This window comes from Copidosoma floridanum, unplaced genomic scaffold, assembly GCF_036245765.1.
Source record: "Copidosoma floridanum isolate Cflo_tuat_1 unplaced genomic scaffold, Cflo_Japanese_pri ptg000030l, whole genome shotgun sequence".
NCBI lineage: Eukaryota > Metazoa > Arthropoda > Insecta > Hymenoptera > Encyrtidae > Copidosoma > Copidosoma floridanum.
The window spans coordinates 26,333,655-26,354,083 of NW_028321907.1; the positions used below are offsets into that span (position 1 = coordinate 26,333,655).

General features: G+C 32.3%; 1 protein-coding gene across 7 annotated transcripts in view; it reads right to left on the minus strand.

Moving 5' to 3' along the window:
- The window catches only part of LOC106638943 (DDB1- and CUL4-associated factor 6), a 302,245-nt gene that overhangs the window by 187,668 nt on the left and 94,148 nt on the right, over positions 1–20,429 (minus strand). For all 7 annotated transcript variants that reach the window (XM_089596260.1, XM_089596261.1, XM_014352340.2 and 4 more), the window contains 3 exons: positions 4,912–5,001; positions 4,775–4,832; positions 4,559–4,696 (listed from right to left, as the gene is read on the minus strand). In XM_089596260.1, coding sequence (XP_089452386.1) covers positions 4,559–4,696; positions 4,775–4,832; positions 4,912–5,001 — 286 coding nt within the window. The remainder of the gene's footprint in view (positions 1–4,558; positions 4,697–4,774; positions 4,833–4,911; positions 5,002–20,429) is intronic.

Below are 20,429 nucleotides of genomic sequence, written 5' to 3' on the forward strand. Positions count from 1 at the left end.
ATGAAAAAGTTTTTCAAACGTTGTAATTATAAGAACACAATGTCAAAATAACTGACTACACGAGAAATTTTGAAACTAAAATACACGTAACTTTAATACAGTTAACTATAAAACTAAATAGATGAATGATAGTGGCCGAGCCTTCAGTGCCCAAATGATAGAGCACTTGATGTTAAATCTGCTTGGACAGAGTTCCAATCCTGGCTCTGATCACTTTTCAGATAATTCTGAAATTCTTTTTATTGGTTTATATTATTGGAGTAGTTTTTCATCAGTATGGCGTAATGCTTACCATGCCATGAAAACGTACGGGAAGTGGTGCTTGGTTTTGAAAATTAATGCCTACCGAGCCTCTAAATAGTAAGAAGCAATAATGCCTTCACATATTTACTTCGAAGTATACACATTTAATATGGCAAATTAAAGTAACAAGTGATTCAAAATGAATAAAAGTCAGAGACATATAAATCGCAGTGGCTAGAGAAAGCAATGGCAGTTATTTTAAATTTACAGTTTAACCATAAAAACATTAAAATCTTAAAATATAACTGCCTTTAGAAAAGTTACAAAATGTAATTTTAGCTGAAGGGTTGTAAATACATTTTTTTTTATTTTTTGAAAATGGTTTTCAAGAAAATTTCCACTGAAAACTTTTGATTTTAACACATAATCTTATGACATATTGTGTACGAAGGTAGTAAAATTATAGTTGGGATGAGCATACCTACATTAATTGGGTGTGAATTTAATAAATTTTTTAATAATAAATAAATAAACAATTATAAGCAATGTAATATTGCACAATACAATATAAGCAATATATAGGTTTGTCAGTACAAGAATAAGCGCTACCATTAAATCTTCTGATGATTTCAAAACTACTTCCTACCGCCTACGCTGATTAAATCTCTAATGTCAGGCTTATACACTGATTTCTAGTCAATATTTAGTACCCAAATTAAAAAGGTTAAAAAAAACTATTCTGTCGTACCAGATGTTATTAAAACTTCAAATGTATATTGAAATAACATAAAAAATACCCGAAAAAATCGCACATCGTTTTTATAAGTTTCCACAACCCCTTTTTTAATATTTATTTTAAAAAATCGCAATTTAACATTCCAACTTATGGAAAAATCACGAAAGATTGCATTTGTATGATGCATAGAAATCTCCTAATTTTTGTTCGTTCAAAGATTACGTTTAGATAAACCTATTAAATTTTCAAATAGATCCAAAAATTATTTTATAAATAACACAGTAAAAAAGGGGTGGAGTATGTGTAAAAGCGTGAATGCAAGTACATCTATGTAAGAAATAGTATATTAGGCACCAAGGAAAGAAAGAAAGACATTCTCTCCTGGGTGGCAAATGTCCGGAAAATAATTCCGTACTTTTTTCCTGAGGCCTGTATACGACTTTTTCTCGTCTTTTGCTAAAAATACGACGTTTTTGCATGATTTCAGGGAGAAAAATGCAACATAACATATTGTATTTATACAAAAAAACTTTTGAATATTGAGAAAAAAATTTTTAAAAACTGTATTCACGATCCTTTATTTATTGTTAAAGTAAAAATTTAGTCAGAAACAAATAAAGTTTATTAATACACAAAAAGCTGCTGTGACATTGGCGCGACGTATTATTCGAGTCTAAGCTTGCACTTAATAACTCGGGATTCACACTGGGCACGTAGGTGGGACACGGGGCTAAAAGGTAGCTAAATCTCTTGACAGGGCGTCCTGAAAGGGGGGAAGGGAAAGCCCGACTATCCTGATCGAATTGAAGCGGTTGTCACTCGTTCGCGGCGCGCCTCTGATTCGTCAGGAATACCGACGCGATGGTATCAAACTAGTGTCCCGTCCGCGATCTAGAGGTTAAAGGTAGTTACGCCCTAGAGGTTACGCAAGGGGAAAAATAGTTTGAGTTCGCGACCGATCTGTAAGCCACCAATACTATCCGGAGTAAATGTGATTGCTCTAGATTCACGAAAAACACTCGATTACTTATTCCTTGCGATTTTAGAACTTATCGATGCCATAATAGGCAATTATGCAGACTTCGCGGCAAAAGAAAAAAACACAGTGAACTATTTTAATACTTTGGAAAAACTTACTTTTATTTTAAGTATTAGAATGAACACGCGGAGAGCCGGCCCGAAGTGTCCGAGGTTCAAACTTTTGAAACCGCACTCGTGGAGGACCGTCGGATAGCAGAGACGGACTTTAGCTACCTAGTCAACCTTTCGAGGGTGAAATTAAAACTGTGTCTGTGCCTCGCTTCGCAGTAGACTGGGTTGTAGCAGAGGCGGACTCTTACTACTCAGGCTACTTTGAAGGGTTATCTTCGAGTCAAGATGCTCTAGTTCTGTCTTTCAAAAATTGATTGTTCCTATATTAATAACAGGTTCAGTGATAGTAGTTTTTATACGTTTATAACTATAATAGTTGCTAAGGTTGCCAAATACATTAATCAAACAAGTTGATATTCGAGAAAGAGTAATTGTTAACAACGGTCCAACCTTTTATGTCTGAAGTGGCTGTAGTTGTGGTCCAAATACTAATTAGGTGTTCGTCGTGACCCATTGTTTGCTAACTTAACTAAGCTTGCCTGTCATTTTAATTTATTGTTAGCTACGAATATATTTCGAAATGTTAGTAGTGGGATCAATTCTCATTTTCCCTTTTGCTTATTCTTTGGAGAGGATGTTGGAACGTGGTACCCTGGGGATTTGAAAATTCTGTTACTTATATTGGAGCGGCCCTACAAACTCTCTCTCGACATGTCTGAGTCAGGAAGAGGGGAAGGAGCTATTGTCAATTATTGGCTCAACTTTCCTGCTTTCCTTTACATTCTTAAGAGTAACAACATGTGTCAAAATTACAAAAATTAGGCTATTGCGAAAAAATTGTATGGTATAAGAGAGTAGTTCATGTATTAAAACGATCGAAAAGTTAATAATGTCGCTCTGTTAGGTTTACTGTAGTATGTATTATTATTTGTCTATATGCATTAACTCTACGTTATTCTAACTTTTAACATCTCATCAAGTTGTGCCAGCATTAAGTATTGCACCCCAGTTTAGCTGTTCCCAGTTACACTTTTTGCCTCTATTAGTTTTTAAAGTTATTTTATTTCTCTGTATTAAAAAGTATTTTATAATCTTATTTGCTTTTCGTTTCCGGTCAGTATAGGCCCACGTGCGTTTGCGTGAATCATAGTTGGTCGATGTGCTGCAGCTACGAATAGAATTTGCAGGTAATTCATCTCTTTTGAATTACACGTTGGTCCCTGTTCGACAGTACTTTCAAGTCGACATAGAAAATTTCGAAGAAACGAGCGGAGAAAAAAATTATTGGTAATTTTAGTTTACCGACGTTACACTGCTGTATTACAGTATACTGATTTTTGAGGGTAAAAAAGTTATTTAACTAAAAAATTTATTTTATTAAATGAATAATTTACTTATAAATCAAACCAAATAAATTAATAAACGATGAATGAATATTTACACTAAAAAAAAGTTACAATACGCAAAATAATAAGAAGTTGTCGAGTTTATAATGTCGGGACCGCTTGTAGGACAGTAGGAAAGAGCTTCAGCTTGTATGCAGGAGATCGCGAGTTTAAGTCTTAAGAAGTCGTTTTTTTTCTTGTTTTTTTTGAAATTGGTTAAAGAAAAAATAAAAAAATCCAATAAAATTTGAAATGTGAGCTATGCTGTGCTGTAGAGGCGTGGTGTGATATAGTGTGGAGAGGACTGGTTTGGGGTTCTCAGAGCGAGGCGGGGCGAGGGAGAAGTAACATGCAAAATCCACTTCCATCCCACATATTTTTAAGGCTTCTTCTGGCAATTTAATTATCTTGTACATAGTTTTTACTAAAAAAGTATATTTATAAAAAAAACTAACGGACATAAAGCATTTATTTCATAAGGACCCCTCACAGCCCTTAACTTAACACCAACAACCCAAGCCATCTTATATTTTTATTTAGGTATTTCTTATTCAGTATTTCATCAATTCTCTTTATAAATAAGGTTTTTTATGATAAAAACCTCAAAGGCCTCTTAGATAATGCCTATTTCACTATTAAGAGATGAATTAAAAGAAAATTTTGTTGTTGGTACCTTTGGAGTTTAGTACATCTGCTTATGAAATTTAATGAGTCAGACTCTTAAACTTGGGTGCGACAGTTCCAACGTGTTCTAAGAGTTGTTTAGAGGAAGGTTGAAAAGTCAGATAACCCAATTCATCCCATTTTGTCAGGAAATTAAAAACTTGGATTCATATCTGATTTTGACTAGATTGCTATCTACCATTTGTTTTGCATGGTTATCGATAAGGTACAACGCAACTCATTATCTAGGCAGTGGAGTTAAAATAGCTGCTTCTTAATTGAAGATACTTATTCACAAAAGTTGAATAATGTATAGAAGTTATTGATTTTTTGGGTTTCAAAATATTAGAATGTAATGAGTTTAAAAAAATAAAAAATGGGCTAAAAATTATGAATACACTGACCAACATTTTTTTAATAATAGTAAAATTAATCCCACCTGGCATTGCGATGGCCCATGTATTTTTGTTTTACAGTCAAACCAGATGAGCAACTATCTTCAAAGCTTTGAGGAACTTGAATGGAGCAAGCATTTTTCGTGGCTTCATCCATTTCTGTCTCAATAGCATTGATTCCTCTATTAAAAAATTCAAGGTGATTATTCTAAATATTTAACGTGAAAAAACAGAAAAATATACATCAAATTTCTCATTACCGTCTAGCTGTAATTGTGTTTTCATCATCACTGTCGTTATAAACATCTTCATTTGTAACTAAAATTAAAAGAAATATTATAATTATTTACACCTTGTGACGTATTGTTATAATTATGGTATTATTTATAATCATAACCTTCTTGAGTTGTGTCATAGACTGATAGTTTGTGAGAACTACTAGGTCCAGGTTCGGACAAACTGCTACTGGAGTGCATACTGGGTACTTCTGTAATTAAGTTATACTTTTAAAGAGGCTCAATTTGGGTTATCGTTTTCCATAAAATAAATATCTAAGTATTTACATAAAATGAGTTTTTGGACTGTTAAATGAAAAGGAATAACACTTACATATAACTAACCGGAACCACCCCGTGTTGGCAAGTAACAAATTTTATTTTTATCGTACATTATATTTTTATCGTACATTACTAAAACAAACTGTGTGTCTATAAATATATAAATTAACGTTTACGAAGATACAAAAAAAAAAAAAATCAATTTTTCGAGTGTAATGAATATTTACTGAAAACTTAGAGAAAATATTTATACTGAATTTACTAACTTTAAGAAGAGTAGCAAGGCAAGAAATTTATAATTTTTTTAGTAAAAACAATTTTTTAAATATAAGTCTGAGGAAAAATCTAAGTCCAACGCTTCTTGAAAAGTGTTATTGTCGCTGTGATGATTATTGTATTTACATGACAAAGTACATTTTTAAATAATCGTACAGATATATTGACGTTTGTTATACGTGAATAACTAAGGAGAATCAAATAAAGATAAAGACTGTTATGTGTACGTTATATGAAAATAATATGTATTCTTTAAGCTGCTCAAACAACTATTGTTAATAATGTTTCACATTCACAGAATATTTTGTAATGAAAAATTATTTGTTACTCGTAAATCAGCAAATTCTTTGTCAAAGTCTGACATGGTGGTGGACAGTTTTGTTCAATTCAAAAATAAAAAAGTTCTCTATTCATTGCTAAAGTAAATAAATTTATTTTAATAAGTAATGCGGCATTGCGAATTTTATTCGCTTAAATTTAAAGTCTTTGCAAAGACGTGTATTGGTCACATTCTTGTTCGTGACGAAAGTACAAGTTGGCAAAAGATTTAGCTGTTAATTGCTCACTCAAGATTGTTCTCAATTTTTAAGTTGCCCACCTTTATATTTTTTAATTCTGTAAAAGAAGCTTTGAAATGATCAGTTATTACTATTTGTAAAGGATTTTCATAAATTTGTTCAAATTAATCTTGCATATGAGGTATAACGCCCAATACTTGGACAAAACTAAAATTCAGACCGATACTAAGACAGTGAAAAATCAGTCATTGCAGCAAGTAAAAAGAGATATTTTAAAAAATGTAATAGATTAGTAGTGCTATGATTATTATTGATGATATACTTAAATTTTTAATAAATTTTAGAAAAATTTAATACAAGCGAACGATTCTAACTTTCACCTTAGGCGCCATAAGAGTGCGATAATTTTTCTCCGTTTTCTATGATTTTGATAATAGGTAATGCTCGTTGAAATCAGTCCAATGCCTTTGTATGCATGCTGTATGGTATTATTTTACAACTTTTACATTAATTAACAATATTTCTAATGTAATCGTGGACACAAAAAAATTTTTATAATTGAAAATTAGCTGTCCAAGTACACCTCACGGTTTCGCAGTAGTTGGACAAACGTGGAGCTCTTGTCCAACTTCAGGTCATAGGCACAAAAACGTCGTAGCCAGTACATAGACATACAATAAAAATTGTTTACCTTTTAACGTAGTTAATCTTTTACGCGAATTTTTTAAACAAAAGTGTATATAAAGTGCAGTACTTTCTAAAAAAAAAACACTGTACTAATCAGTTTGTTGTTATGGGGTGCACCGCTTTCAGAAAATTATTTTTTCAACATTTTGAAAAGTTAAACTCCGATTCACTGTAAATACAGAAAACGAAGTATGGGTTCTGAAAAGAGGAAAAATGTTTAAAAAAAACAGTAAAAGAATGAAAAAGAAGAAAAGTGGAGGTCATACAACAAAAACAAAAAAGAGAAGTAAGAAAAATTGTGATATTATTAAAAATAAATCTCAACTAACGAAACTAAAAAAATCAGTAAAATTGGTTTTACACTATCTCACTGATAGAACAATTGAAAAAACTGAGTGAGAACCAAGATAGGAACTTAATTGAGTTGGATAATTCGTTTGCGATTAAAGAGATGCAGTACCTGCAAAAGAAAATTCAAATCAAGAAGAAGTGTGATTCCACACAATTAAAAATGTTGAAAACCAAAATGCACCCTGAAGGATTCATCTTGTATTTAATAAATTATTTTTGGAAAAAAAAAAATTTTATTTACGAATTTCAAGTAATAAATTTGTTATTATTCATCACCTTCGTCAACCTTTTTTCGTTATAAGGTATTTATCTAAATGTATACTTTAGTTTTAATAGGTACTTGCGACTTATCATGATTTATACAACTGTAAAATCGTTTGAGTTAGTATTTTCCAAGTACTGCTTTCCAACTTATCCAAGTATTGCAGCATTGTCCAACAATGACTATTTATGTATGACAATGAGAGGAAAAGTAGTACAGGCCTTATGGAAGAAATGAAGTTATTATTTTTTTTCTTAGTGGAAAAGGTGTTGAATACAAAAATTTTTTAGATTACATATTGTTAACATTATGAGAGTTAGGTTTTATTTTTTTCACACAAAGAAATCGTTATTTAAGGCCGTAAACAGCGTTTTGAAGGTACGAAGTAGAGTTAACCCTACATTGAGCTACTTGTTTCTGCTGCTGCTGTCGCTGTTGTGCCTGCTCAGAGGTTTACAAGCAGCTTGATTTAAGTTAAACTGCACTTCGTACTTTAAAAAATACATTTTCGGCCTTAATAAACAATTTCATCATATAAAAGAAATAAGAACCTAACTTTTACAATGTCAAAAATATGTACTCCGGAAACTTTTTATGTTCAGCACCTTTTCCACCACAAAAAAAAATAAAAACTTAATTTTTCCCACAAGGCCTGTATTACTTTTTCTCTCATTGTCACATATATTCATCACCATGACACGCGGTACAGGCATATTCGCAATATAATCGTATACCTTCCAGGATGATTTAATACCAACGCAGAATCTTTGAAGAAATTTTTGTTAAAGTTCATTTATTGCTAATAATTCATCATTGACAATAAATTCATCAACAACTGATACTAATACGGCTTTGTTAAGAAAATCAGAAAATACATATAGAGATAAATAAACTTAAATATACATAATACTAAGTAAATAAATTATTAATTTGGTGCCATCTCAAGTGAGAAATTAACAAATCAAATTAAATATGTGGTCATCTTGTACTGGCATCAGTCGAAGAATAATGTATCAATACAGGTCGTTTTCAAGATTTAAGGTTTGAGTAAATAAAATACCTAATGCTAATTTTTTTTTCACATCAGCTTGGTTACCTTAACACATAATATGAATCTTTCTCTATCGTTGAATTGAAAAAACTGATTATATTATGTAAGCATCTGACAAAAAATTTGCTGTTTTAATATGAACAACAATTTCCAATTTTTCATGACAAAATATCCTGTTATTATCAAACATTATTCACAATATTTTAACCACATAAATTTAATTTGGCTTTTTGACAGTAGATCAATGGTTAATGTGTTAATGTACTCTGTCTTTAATGATCAGGTGATTTCTCAGCTGACTGAGATCTCACCTGATCATTGAAGGCAGGGTATACTAAGTTTAAAAGTAAATATAACCTTTAGTTTCTCGAGACATTTATTTCACGTATCATGTGATTTCTCTTTCTTAAGTGGAAGAAGCAATAATAGTTTTTTTTTTAAATGATGTTTGGCACTAACAGTAGTTATACAAATTTCAAGTTTTTATTTCATAAGCAACTTGCCTCTATGCATTCATGGTTGTATAGCGGTCTAATGGTGACACTTGAATACAGATTAATACCGTTTAAAATAGCTCTTTGGTTGGTCAGGTTCTTTTGAACAAACTAGAGGATCACTAGACAAACCAATGAGAGTGAGAGTTTCGCGATACATCAAACAGTATCAGGATGTATCAAAGTGTTGTGATCAGTCATCAGACCCCTGCATCGTCTTAGATCAAAAGCTGACGCCCAAAGGTAGTCAAAAGTTAATACCAGTCACAATTTCCACAGAGATTAGGAAAATGTTATGATTCATGGAGATCTAAAATATTTTTATCATATTTTATTTTGGTAAAGAGTTTTGTTGGTGTTCAATAAGAGTTATGAGATCATTACCCTATTCCAGCCGCAATCTAGACCAAAAGATGTTTTTAATGTTGTCTAAAAAGTGCCATTTGTGGCAAGATTAGAATTTATCTTCTAACTGAAAATCAGCCTCCAAAAAAATAAACTCTCCCCATATAAGAAGATTGCCTACAGCAGCTTTGCTATTCGTTTTTTCACAATAATATACATTAGAAGCCAAGGTTGTAGTAAATTAAGATTTAATAAAGGGGGGCATTACCTTCCTTTTACCAAATTTTGAAGAATGCACTACTTATCAAACGTTCATCTTATCTATTGGGATTCCAAAAGGTCACGTGACTCTCGTGATATCTATAGTCACTTGGGGGAAAAATAACACAGGCCTTGTAGGTACAATTATATTTTCATTTTTTTTACACGTTCAACGAGTGTAATACGATAAAAGCCTTTCAATAACATATTTTTGAGGAGATGACAATACTTAAGCTGTTTTTTTCCAACTCAATTAGTCTTTTGCAGCTTAAAACTTTCCTTTGAAAGTGCGAAAACGCACATTTAACCTGTACAAAGTTCTCCCGATCCCGACTATATATAGGAAAACAAGCAGGATTTTGGTAAGGTTAAATGTGCGTTTTCGCACTTTCAAAGGAAAGTTTTAAGCTGCAAAAGACTAATTGAGTTGGGAAAAAATAGCTAAGGTATTTGCATCGCCTCAAAAATATGTTATTGAAAGGCTTTTATCGTATTACAATCGTTAAACGTGTAAAAGAAATAAAAATAGAATTGCACCTACAAGGCCTGTGTTATTTTTCCCCCAAGTGACTATATATACCACGAGAGTCACGTGACCTTTTGGAATCCCAATAGTTTTTTTTTTTTTTTAGTGATTTTTATACGTTTGGCTCCTAATAAGGGCACTAATCTGAGCAGTGAGCACTTGGGAGAAGGAAAGGAAGAGAGATGGAAGGCCACCTATCTCTGGAAAGAGGGTAGAGGAAAAATAGAAAATTTTTCTGCAAGAAGATTACCTGCCCCGTTCACAAGGAGCATTGCATTGCGTGAAAAAGCACATGTGAAAATTCACAGAAGTATTTGCTCAAAAAAGTCACACTGGCCGGGAGTAAAATTGCAGTCTCCAGCGTGCTGACCCACAACCTAGCCGGCTGAACTTCCACGCACTCCTTATTTATAAATTCATTAAATATAATTTTAGATAAGTATTTTTCAATAAGATCATGGGGTCCATTATTTTGAGGTAAACTTTTGGGCAGTATGTACGTTCTAATCTTGCCACTTTTAGCACAATGGCGGTATTTGTGACAACTTTTCATTTTCTATGCATTGGTCTTGGTTAAGGCTAGTACATAGTATTGTTCACATGGCAATTCTTTAATACCAACAAAACTCTTCACTAGAAGAACTATGACAATAACCTTTCGGATCTCTAAAAATCATAGGGTTCCTTAATTTTTGTAAGAGTCAAAGTTGTTGTTAATTTTTGATTATCCTCGTGCCTCAACTCTTGGTGTATCTGCACTTGCATGGAACTCAAAAACTGGAATGCAGTTTTAATATATGCAGAGGTTGCTTATAGGGGGTACCTTAGAATACAAAAGTTTTTAAACAATTTTTTTTTAATTACTTCAAGTATCAAGCAGTGGGGCTGGGACCTGATTCTCAAAATTTATCAATCTGCTCACTTAGGAAGAAGATATTTTGTGCTAAAACTCTTATCAATCGGAGCATGGTGTAAAAATACAAGGTATGGCGTTATGCACCCCTTTAGATTGAGTAATCAGAAACGTTTTTATCGCGTTATCATATTTATCTGCGAACGTTAAATGCTTTTAAAACTATAAAGAAAATTATCATGAGACGACTTGTGAAATGATATATTCTTTTATTCATTTCTGTTTCAGTAATTACGGTGATTAAACGTACATTTCGGCATTATTTACACTTAAAAGATTGAATAAATAGTTACGCAACAATCAGCTGGCATGTGTATATCTCACAAGTATTTATATGTTACTGTACACAAAAACAACAGATTGTGAAAGCTTGATACTTCAAAGCAGTACTATCAATACTTAAATCTAAATCATGGTTCAGAGTTTAAAGAAATTCGATTTTTAATAGATATTGATGTAAAAACAACACGGTTACAATTTTTTGAGACTTAACCGTGTCAGAAAAATTTAATGGACACTTTTAGTGTTGTGAGTTTAAGACGGAGACCTATGTAGATTCAAGCATTTTTCTTGAATAAATTAGAATTACTATTCAAATTTTAATGAAAATTGGTAGAACAAAACACAAGGCATGAGACATATTTTAATTACTTCATCATTTTTATTTACCGGATATGAGAAAACAAAGAAATCAATAACAGTTAAAATATATTATTTTTGTCAACGACAGTTAATTGTTGTTGCAACCTCATTACTATCTTAATTCGGTAAAATATAAATATTTAAATTTTTATAAAGTTGACTCTTTCTTTTTCATATTGCACGCGTATTGAATTATTAAATTCAGTGTAAGAATGGAACAAAATTTCTTTTTTTTTAGTATGTTTAAGATGTATCAGTCTTGATAAAAAATACCAAGGTACAATAAATAAGTTAAACTTGCAGCATAATACTATTTAAAAAATGGATGCCATAAAAAAAACCAGGGGTGAGTCTCAAGACCCCTTGCAGAAGTGCAACTTCTAACTCGTATGTTATTAAAATTGGTATAATAGAAACTAAGAAAATTTAGAGTACGCCTTATTTTAATAGGTCTTAAAGAACCAGATATTTGAATAGTGTAACTTAATATTATAACACAGTCAAGCACGTGCCCGTATAGATTATATATACTTTAATATACTACTTATGTTACAAGCGATTCGTGCATTTTAAGTACTGGAATGTAGAATAAAACAAAAATTGTTACTACACTGCGCTGAAAGACGGTACTTTTGTTCCTTCAAAAGTACCGTCAAAAGGACAAAAATTCCTTTTATCGGTGCAGCATTTGTAAAAAATCGTATCCACCCTATAGAATGAAGTAAAGAAGCCTTAGATCTCATGTTAATGATCACCGTTGGCTTCGCCTCGGACGACTATAAATGTGAGATCTGAGACTTAGTCTATTTTCACTCTCTGTAGGTGTATGATGTAGTATTCGTACATTTGATGACATCATATATATGTACAATCAACTATTCTTGAAATCTTTGTATGAGAAGAATTAAAATTTTTTTAAATTTTGGCTACCGTCAAAGTTAAATAAACCACTTCATCTGATTGAGATTAAAGAAAAAAATAGACATAGCTATTTTACATTATAAAGTTGTAATTTTTCATTTAATTTTACATTATTTTATAATTCAATCTTAAAATTTACCTGTGCTTTACTAGTTTCTACTAATCTGAATATTTATAATAAGAATATAGTAACTTAACAATTATTTTTGTAACACATGATAGAGAATAGAAAATAAATCAATTTATAGGTAGGATAGGTAGGATGTAGCTTCCCCTTTGAGATATAATTTTAATTCTTTTTAGAAGTATTACGATTGTTTGTATAAATTTGTCTTACATACATTTTTGTACCTCAATACTTATTTTCCATTCGCTTCGTGTAGCAATTTGAAACAACGCTACCTGCAGGGAAAAGATGTTAATGCTAACTAACAAAAATACGTAGCATCAGATAACAATAATAAATATTTAACTAAAATAGTTTTTTTTCAGTCCCAAGTAGCATAGTTATAGCAAAAAATACTTTTTTTTCAATTTCATGAAAAAAAAGTAAATTTTTAGTACGAAATGGATATAATGTACGAATGAGAGAAATAAATATTACTTATTAATGTGCTGATTTTACAGTACTTTACGAAATACATTGATATTCGAGAAAAATCGCAATGCTTACTAACAAATTACAACCATAAAAGAAGAAGAAAAAATTTTTTTAATTAAGGTACTATAAAATAGGTATTTTTCAATTTCAAACTATACTCAACACCCAAAAACAATTACGTAAGTTTTTTAACATACATTACTGTTAAAATAGACGGTCGTAACAAATCATTGTCCGTAAGATTCTGTGTATTCTTTTTAGTTAGTATTGACAACTTTTCCCCTGCAGGTAGCGTTTTTTCAAATTGCTGCACAAAACGACTATGTAGAATTATTTTTGGCCTATCGGGCTTCACTTTCGAGGTACGACTGTTTATCTAATTTTGAAAGGGAATGTTGTCACAAAAATTTTTCGAAAATTTTGCCAACGCCCGTACTAATTTTCCAAACATTCCATACTACATAAAACTTTGTTTTTACTTGATCTTCTCAAGATACAGTCGAATACGAGAAAACTAAGGTTATGTTTGTGTATGGTCCCACACCTTTCTATTTGTACACCTTAATAATGTAATGTATTTTGTCTTCCTTTCGAGATACATAATTGTTCGTTGTTTATAAAGGTTAGGTTGTCATTTCATACATATTCAATACTCTATATACGTTTATTTACGTACATTTATACATATAAAGGATACATAGGAAAGGAAAACGATTTTTACAGTGTTTTTTGAAGACTTTAAAGAGATTCTCAGCTCCCCCCCCCTTCTCACCAAAAACTGGATAGACACTCTTTGCGCTGCGTCAGCCGGTTTTGTCACCACTAGATTTCCAATACGCGGCTATAAAAGCTTTACTTCTAAGACTACTGAAAAGTTTAGTATTCCGAGGACAACACTCCGGTGACAGCAGCAAACAAAACAACCCTCAATAAAAAGTTGAGTAGGTACTGCTTCAAAATAACAACAATAAAAGTATTTAATATACATTTGTAAAAGTATATAGTTGTTTTTCAGTAGTCTTAAGAATCATGTTTCCAACAAATTATTCCACCGGAACAAGAAGAAGCTTTATGTCAGTACATTTGGAAGATAAATAACAAAATGGTGGGTCTAACATCTATGGATTTGAGATGATTATCATTTGACCTAGCTGAAAACTTAAAAATTAAACATAACTTTATTCAAAAAACAGGTAATACCTACCAAAAAATTATTTTACCTACGTGTGCTATTCTTTATAATATGCATAAGTAGCTATAAATTAGTTATTATGTACATGTATGTTCATAATAATAACGGTATAAAATATTTATTTTAGGACTTGCTGGCAAAAATTGTCTCACAAGCTTCATAAAGCAACATAAACTATCTCTTCGAAAAAGCGAACATACTTCGACTGCTAGAGTTAATGGTTTCAATTCAGAGGCAGTGAAAGATATTTTTTTTGTTTTTGAAGGATATAATGGAGAAATATTAATTCGAGCTACAAAATATTTACAACGTAAATGAAACAAGCATATCTTTTGTACCCAAATCTAGCTCTAAAGTTGTTGCGACTAAAGGGACACGTCAAGTAGGAGGTTTTCCATAAACTACATGGTCCCATATCTCACGTTCTTCAACCCCTCCCTTCCCCACGTGGTCAACCGTGGCTTTTGCTTAGACCCTCTTCCCCCTAAGCACGTGATCTTTTCCCAAAATAATTTGTTGGCATTTTTTAATTTTTTTTTGATGTGAAAAAAATTTACACGAGGTTTGGATTTCCGCTTGGGCAGTGAAAATTTTCAAAGCGTAACGCTTTTTCTGTCCCGCCTATATAGATATGCTAATACCGTTCTCTTTCTCTCTCTCTACTGAAGAGCGCTGAGTTTACGCTGCTGCCAGCCAAAATATATAGATATACTATATCATATTCTTCTACAAGCAGTTAAGTATGCATGCGCACGCGCACACACACACATATGCTGTGCACGGCTGCTGGCCAATAAGTGGCCAGTGCTGCGTGTTTACGCTGCCACCTGCAAGAATATTGGTCTGTCTAATTTAGAGGCGAGGCAAGTGGTCTATAAGCCACAGGAAGAGACTGAAAGAGATGACAGTTGCCGCCCATTCGTGCATGTATATTAGTTTGCGTCTGTCGGTTACAATTGACGAGTATAAATACAACCTTACTTCTTAAGCACGTTGCTGTTTATATTTCACTAAATACTAACATTAATGAAATCATTCGCTTTTTGCGGTTTAATTTGCTACCATATTCAGATATTGGTTCTACCGCATTGCAAGGAAATTACCATTCTTTGCCTATGATTGTTTCTAGCAATTTTAATGTTAATTTCAATAATGAAAATTCGCAGCCTTTAATAGACTTTCTTCATGATTGTTTACATTTACATATAAATAATAATCGACGTCAATCTACAACCCTAGGTGGTACGACTATAGACGGAATTTTTTCGAGATTTTTAAATCAAATTGCATCCACAACATTTATTTCTTACTGTAGCTACCGCAAACCAATTGTTACTATTCTACAGAGCGATGAACAGCACACTTTGTAATGAATAATCATGTAAGTGTTTTTTAGTTTGATTTTTTTTGGTACATTTTCTACATTAATAAATATTTTTTTGTTAATAAAAAATATGATTTAAAATTTCGCATTTTTTGTTTACTGAAGACACAGCTACTATTTGTAAAGTCGTTTTTTTTCAAAATTTGAAGAAACTAAATTTTTTCGTGTTGCACGTTTCAGAACGCAATAAAAAATAGTAGCACATATCCATATCCATGTTTTCACACCTTCCTCGGGTCGAATGCGATACTATGACTGGTTTTTAATAAAGCATTTTAAAAGTATTCTGAAAGTTTTATTATTGATGAATAAAAGTGGACGGTGATACAAGCCAATTTATTAAATTACTTATTATAAAAATACTCTTCAATCTGATAGAAGTGTTCTGAAAATATTATTATCAATCAATCAACGGTATAGCTTGTTTCGTATATTTGAGCAACCGCTTCATTCGTATTTTCTATTCAATCAAGATTTTTTTATTAATACTGATAATCACTGAATTGAAATTTTTTAATAATACAACCATATAGATGGATGTTGAAGTAGATGGATTTAATATAAGCGCTGTGAGATTTTGGGGCGTAAGTAAATCGCTTGACAAACTAAAAAAACAGGCTACTTTTTGTACTTAATGAAAAAAGTACTCTCATATACGTGCACATGCCCAGTAACAAACAACTACACAGCAGAAGTCATGGTGTTCCAACGCAAAGGTCAACGAGTTACGTGAAGAAACATTTTTTTGCTAATTTTTTAGTGTCTTTAATAAGGCAGCCAAGGTTTAGACTGCAATGAAGACCTACAAAAAAACTTGAATATAATAATTGTGATAATACCCATGTGTTACACGAATAATGTATTCTGATTTGTCGATAATGACTGTGGCATTGCCTTTGTCTGCTTTTGTTACTAATAAATTTCAATTTTGTTTGAGAATTCATTAGTTAGTGCGATCATGTTTGTCATTTTTACGTCATCAAATTTTTGTTTGCAAGTAGACTTCAACATTTTTAAAAGTTTTTCGATATGCTACTTCTAATTTTATCACCATTGAAACGAAAAAATAAAGTTCTGCTATTAGTAGTTTGGAAAACTCAAACTTTGATTTTGTGTCAATGTTACTTGTAAAATTAAACAGTTCGCCTAGTTTTAAGATATCGACGACTAGATCTAGAATATTTATACTGGTAAGATTATAGAGCCACTTTGTATTTTAGTCATTACCTACGGTGGGAGTAGGCGATGATATTACATTTTGGGTGCATTGACCTGTCAGCTGATCACTAATTAGTGCCTTATTGTATATGATAGATTTATCGTTATCAACGCTGTAATTATATTGGTAATTAAGTAAATTGTTGAATCTTCTATTCAATTTAAGATCAAGAGTGGTCAAATCTATTGTAAATTTAAAAAAACATAATTTTCAAAAGCAGTCATTGTGTTGTTATCAACATAAGTTTCATTAAGTATATTTTTTTTTTTCTTCATTGCATTATTTAAATAACGTTAATAGGCGTTTGCATAAGCGATTTCATTATTTAGAATGACTTTTATGGTAATGAGCTCGATTTTGAAATTTTTGGTTATTGCAGATTTGCTTCTGAATTGTAAATTATTTATGAATTTTTATCCGTGCTCGATATGTTTTGATAATATGTCATAGTTTCTACATTTAATGAGGAACTTACACTGTGATCTGGTTTATTTAAGTTCATGATAAACAGTATAAAATTTAAAAAACAATATTTTAACATGACCTTTTGAAAAATTTTCTATTGAGCATAGATCGAGGAGACCGATGTGTCTTTCCTTGTTTGGAAAGTACGGATCAGGCGAGCCGTGATAGATCCCAATTCACTCACGTTTTTCAACTTGTACAATCGATGCATAATGACTAACAAATGTATTGTTGCTGTCTACAAACGTAACTTTTTCAACCAGCGTCCAAATTTTTATTATTTTAAGATTCAAGCAATAGCTGATGATAAATGTTAAAAATAATGACTCGAGTGGTAATGCTGTCAAGTATTTATTGAAATAATAACTTTAAACATTTCGGCCCGTACAGCTGTAAGGATAAAAAGGACATTATCAGGCACGAATTTTCTATAAACACAAAGAAAAAACGTAAACTGCAATGTAATGAATGCTTTAAAAACAAAGAATTATACTTAAAATTTGTGCTGTAAGTAACACTTACAATCGTCACACAGGCAACTATGTGTAGCACACAAAATTGTAAGGCAGCGAAAATAACACTGATACTTCGCAAGTCTTTATAGAGGCGCCACTCATTCATGTATGCTATGTCTATGTAAGCGTCGGTTAACATTTGAGTAAAAGTAATAAGAATATTATAACTTACCTTGAAAATTAAAACTTATAATATAAGATCACACAGTGCCATTCCAAACATCTCTGTTCGGTTGGGTTTAAGTTTTTACCATCTGATAAGCTGAACCCAATTATTCGTTCGAGATAGAGGAGTCAAGGAGTATGAGCACTCACACCCGTGCGATTTCTTAATTGTTCTAACGACTAGGCGAGGTGTGTGGGTGCTCCCCGCTCTGTTCTCGCGGATTGATAGTATAGGTATCGGCTCTTCGAGAACAAAAGAGCACCGTACGGCTCGGCCTGTTGAGTTTCGGCCGTAGCGAGTTGTAGACGCGCCTGCGAGTTGTCCTGCTTTGCCAAGCCACGTGGAGCAGTTGAAATTTCAATTGTCGCTTGAAAGTTCCCAACTGATTGCTCTCCGCTGGAGCTGTTCCAATCTACCAGTTGTAAGTAGATTTTCGGCTGTTAATACCTCGACAATTCGGAGGCCTTTTTCACGTGCTAAGTCGTGCCTTTTTTTTCCATTGAAAATCATTCCCCTCAAGCTATCAGCTCATCTTTGAGAGCGACAATTTATTTAAATTAACTAATTCTGTAATATTTCTTTTTGTAAGAATAAACATTATTGTATAGCTAGATCAGCTGTTAACGTGTTGTTTTTTGGTTTGGTTGTTTTATTATCTGGCGTGAATTTACTTTGTTGTTCGACAAGGAGCGTTAGATTCAGTGTTCCCATTAAAATTGCGTAGGCAAATTTATTTACGAGGTTCCCATTGAATCTGGTTAAATTTGCCCTCGCACAAAATCGTTCAACAATCTCAAACAATTTAATGACTTAAAAATGACAAACAAGACCGCAGTAACTAATGAATTTCTCAAACAAAATAGAAATTTATTAGTGACAAAAGCAGACAAAGGCAATACCACAGTCATCATTAACAAATCATAATACATTGATAGTGATAAAGAACAACTAAATAACGATAAATATTAAATATAAATAAATAAAAATCAGCTGAAAGAACTAATTTAATGTATTAAAACATTTGTAAAGCGTTGGCATGATTAAGGAATTTTCGACGATTATTAATTCAATTTAAAACATTTGGACCTGGGCAAAACGAACCTAGCACGATGGTATGGCTTGGTTAAGATACACAAGGAAGGACACCCGTTGCACATTATAGTTTCCACTGTAAATCCTCCAATATGTGATTAATCAAAATTTTTAACAAAATTTCTAAAACCAATTCATTTATTAAAAATAGTTTGATTTTCGAAAAGATCGATTCGTTTATTATACCACCTGGTTTCACCTTAATAAGCTTAGATGTAGATAGTTTGTTTACCAATACGAGTAAAGAGTTAACTTTTAGTCCATAGAAAGAAACTGGAAATATTTACGTAATAAAATTACTTATATGTACGATATGTTGACGATATACTATTGTGTGTGCTTATTATAACTATTCCTTGTGCCAATTATAAATTCTGTCTAAGATAACAATTTCATGACAACTAACTGGTTCAGAAAATCTACCCATTCTGGGAGGTATTTGAATTTGTAACGAGGCAGAAATGACCTCCACGTCCCAAAATGCTCTCGCTAATGCAACATATACACAAGGAGCATTAATTTTAAACTTCTTCGAATTCATTTGTTTTTTGGGAGCTGTATATACGCTGAGAGGAGGAGAAGAGGATGGCAACAAACAAACAGCTGAGCTGCAGAGATACAGCAGTGCTAGCGGGAAAGGACAAGAAAACACGAACGTGACTACCAGGACACACACCCGAGTAGAAAAAGTCTTCGGCTAACTGAATGGTACCCTACGGGCCGTATGCTGTAAGCAGACAGCGGTCCGTATACGTCATGAGCACAGGCACGCCTTCGGGCCACCTTCGGTATCCGAAGGGTCAGTTGCCAAAGACTGCCCTAGGGCGGCTCGAATGCTCCAACCGTTCGACAGCTGAAGACTGCCCGTAGACGGCCCGAATACTTCTGATACATACATGTATATTTATAGTATTGCAATCAACATAGATACATACTGATTTATTTTGGTTATGAATGTGTTCATTTATCTATAATTGTTGTATTAAACCTATTTTAATTAAAATGGAAGATGACAGAAAAAAAGGTTACTTGTACCGTAAAAATTTAAATGCTAGACTTGCAAGAAAAAGAAAGCATGGTGAAACCATTGTGTATATCAATAAAGACAAAATTGATGTAGGAGGGGTGGAAAATCGAAGTAAAATTAATGTGGATGAAAGCCTCGATGACAACTGCAATTTAGAAAGATTTATTTATGATGAAGTGGAATCTTTAACAAAATCTGAAAGTGTGAAAGACGAAGCGAAGAAACAGTGCCAAGAACAAAGTGATGCTCCTACAGAAAACGATGGTTGTGAGTATAGTAAAGACTCGTTTTTAGCTAATGCGCTTAAAAATTACATAAAAAAGTTTCATCCTTCATATATACACATTGATTATTTACTGAAAGAGTTAAGGCAAATCGATCGATGCATGCAGTTTTATCTTACTCACTACATATCGATATTATATTATACTTGTTCATGTACATATATGT